Source organism: Scleropages formosus, chromosome 1, assembly GCF_900964775.1.
Source record: "Scleropages formosus chromosome 1, fSclFor1.1, whole genome shotgun sequence".
Classification (NCBI taxonomy): Eukaryota; Metazoa; Chordata; class Actinopteri; order Osteoglossiformes; family Osteoglossidae; genus Scleropages; species Scleropages formosus.
This window is the reverse complement of record NC_041806.1, coordinates 14,851,964-14,854,710: the sequence shown is the minus strand read 5'-3', so window position 1 is coordinate 14,854,710 and position 2,747 is coordinate 14,851,964. Positions and strand designations below refer to the sequence as shown.

Genomic DNA, 2,747 nt, shown 5'->3' with positions numbered 1-2,747 from the left:
TTATTGATTTTAAAATTGTGGAAAAGCTAACTAATGAAATTTATCGTTATAGTTATATGGCTTTTAATAGGACAACAGATTATAAATATTGTTATAACTGTTAGTTGTAATGGTTGCATGTGGAAATTCGAGTCTGTTTATTTCAGCACTGGAACTTGGGCAATAGTGGAAAGTTGCTCAACAGAGCTTGCAGCTCAGCCAGGATATTGTTTGTGTGCGTGAAAAACCCAGGTTTATCGAGTCCGACCAGTCTTCACAATTAGATGGCTGGAAGTCCCCTCCCAGTCAGGAAATGATCTCTATATAACACGGGCTCCTCAAACTCTAAACAGAACTGAGACTTTGAGAGAACTGAGAGTTTAGCTTAATCACTCCACTGGCTGCACAGCCACACACACTGAACGGAGAGTCGGGCAGAAGTCCCAGATCCACCCTGTACCTCTGGCTACCTGCCACCTGTGGAGGATAATTGGTGTTTTTTGTGTTTTTGCTGTCATATCTGCAGCAGGTATGGTACCGTCTCCTTCTACAAGAGGCTTTCTGTTGGAGGCTCATGTGTGGGTCTGAATATTTGTCTCGGTCCTTGTGATGTCCACTGAAGCTTAGTTTAATGATTTCCCAGGACATCTCAGCTGTTTTTAATGCATTATGACACATCTGTGATGGGCTGTGACAGGATTCAACTCTACTTGACTGGGGTTCACGCCATCATGCAAAAAACCTTTTACAATAAATCTCATTTCTGGTATTTCAAAAGGAAATGTATTTTAATGCTTTGATCCAGACTTCTTCGCATATGTCAGTGTTTAATTTTCTACAGCTTGAAAAATTAACATTTGATCTGCATGACAATTCAGTGTCATTCTGGAATGTCTGGGCACCATTGTGGATCTTATTAGATAGCGCTACATGATCATACCTGTGAAATATTGAAACCTTTAGACCTTCTGCCCTTGTTCTATATATGTAAATGTCTTTGCAATTTCTCAGTGCACTGTCTTTGTCTCTATGTCACTGTGACCCAGTGCTGTTCATAAAATTAATAAAAAAGAAAAAATACTCGTTTCACACGTCAGTTCGGTACGTTTTTCACTCACATTATTGAAAACTGTATATTTATTTCAGTGGGTGTCACTGGGAAAAGGTCTGATTTGCTGTCATTTGTTGTGCTCCCCAGGTCATGAATAGGCTGGCCTTTACAGTGGAGAACGCGGAGCGCATTGCTGCCGTGGAGAGCCGCTTCGGCCCATTTGGGAAGCCGCTGGCCAAGCCAGGCCGTGCGCTGGTGGGCGAGGGACAGCTGATGAAGCTCTGCCGGCGCCGGCCACAACCCAGGATGTTCTTCCTCTTCAATGACATCCTGGTGTATGGCAGTAGCCTCCTGTCGGGCCGCTGGTGCCAAAAGCAGCAGGTCATCGCTCTGGAGGATGTAGTGTTGGAGGACCTGGAGGACGGGTTGGAGATGAAGAACCAGTGGCTGATTCGCACACCGCGGAAGTCCTTCTACGTGTCAGCCGCCTCACCCCTGGAAAAGAACGCTTGGATAGAGCATATCTTGGAATGCCATGCCCAGAGGCTGCAGATGACGAGCGCACCCAGCAATGGTCGGCTGGCTGCCGCATGGGTCCCAGACTGGGCCTCTGCCATCTGCATGCGCTGCTCCAGCAGGTTCACCGTGACCCACCGGCGGCACCACTGCCGACAGTGCGGCTTCGTGGTCTGCAGCAGCTGCTCCCGCAGCCGCTTCGTCCTTGAGAACATTTCCCGCAAACCAGTGCGCGTCTGCTGCCTGTGCTTCCGCATGCTGCAGGCCCAGGACGAGGCTGAAGGGCGCGGACGTGGCAGCAGCGGGGGCAGCGGGGGCAGCGATGGAAAGAACTGGTCCGACGACGAATATGCATCCGTGCCCATGCATGAGGAATCCAGTGACGAGGACAGTGATGAGGAGGACATGGAAGAACTGCAGGTCCCACAGAAAGAGCGCCATATGTCGTGGTCACCATACGTCTTAGTATCGGACTACCAGGGTCATCGCCTCTGACACACTGGAGGGATTGAACATTAAATAACCGAAGACCAAGGAGTATTTCTCATGTAAATAAGGAGCAACATTGACACTTCTTCTAAACACTTTAGCAGTACCTCTTTGTAGTATGGATTAAACAAACATTTTGCCGCATTCAGAATTACGTTGCACGTTCGCAGTGCTGTGAATGACTATTTGAATTTGGTGTAAACTGGAGCCTGTTTCTGCGTTTCACCAAATCCAGTTTCTGCACTTTAACTAACCTTTTACCTGCTGAATTTGAAGAAACATTTAAATGAAGAAAAGTTTTACCCATTTAGAAGCGTTGGCTTGAAGATGGGCTCTGTGTGCTGAACTGATGCTGACAATGAAAAACACACAGAATGTACTGTACATATGAGAAATGAACACTAGTCACAATTACCTCTGACACTGCGGGATCAGACACTTTACACTGACTGTGCAGCGACCATTACTGCAGTAAAATGGTGGGTCCCCATCACATGAACACTTGGCATGACACACACCTCCGTAAAGTTGCTGTCCTTTATCATGTCCTTCATCTGTTCCTTCAGTATGTTTACTTATTCTGGGTAATTTTCTAAGAATGACAGATATGTCATTTGTAGATGTTGTGTTTGTAGATGTTATTATTTTTTTTTTATTTATCTGACTGTACACACCATGAAATCCTTGTATTAAAGATTATTATTTTTTTCAA

General features: G+C 45.8%; 1 protein-coding gene across 1 annotated transcript; it reads left to right on the top strand.

Annotated features, from left to right (window-relative positions):
- Positions 1–346: 346 nt before the first annotated feature.
- Positions 347–2,747, top strand: plekhf1 (pleckstrin homology domain containing, family F (with FYVE domain) member 1). The gene is made up of 2 exons (XM_029256245.1): positions 347–508; positions 1,178–2,747. Exon 2 carries the CDS (start codon positions 1,181–1,183, stop codon positions 2,039–2,041), a length of 861 nt encoding a protein of 286 aa, XP_029112078.1. The 5' UTR covers positions 347–508; positions 1,178–1,180; the 3' UTR covers positions 2,042–2,747.

Excerpts from the sequence above, each read along its gene's own strand:
- plekhf1 (XM_029256245.1), top strand. The coding sequence starts at position 1,181 with ATGAATAGGCTGGCCTTTACAGTGGAGAACGCGGAGCGCATTGCTGCC.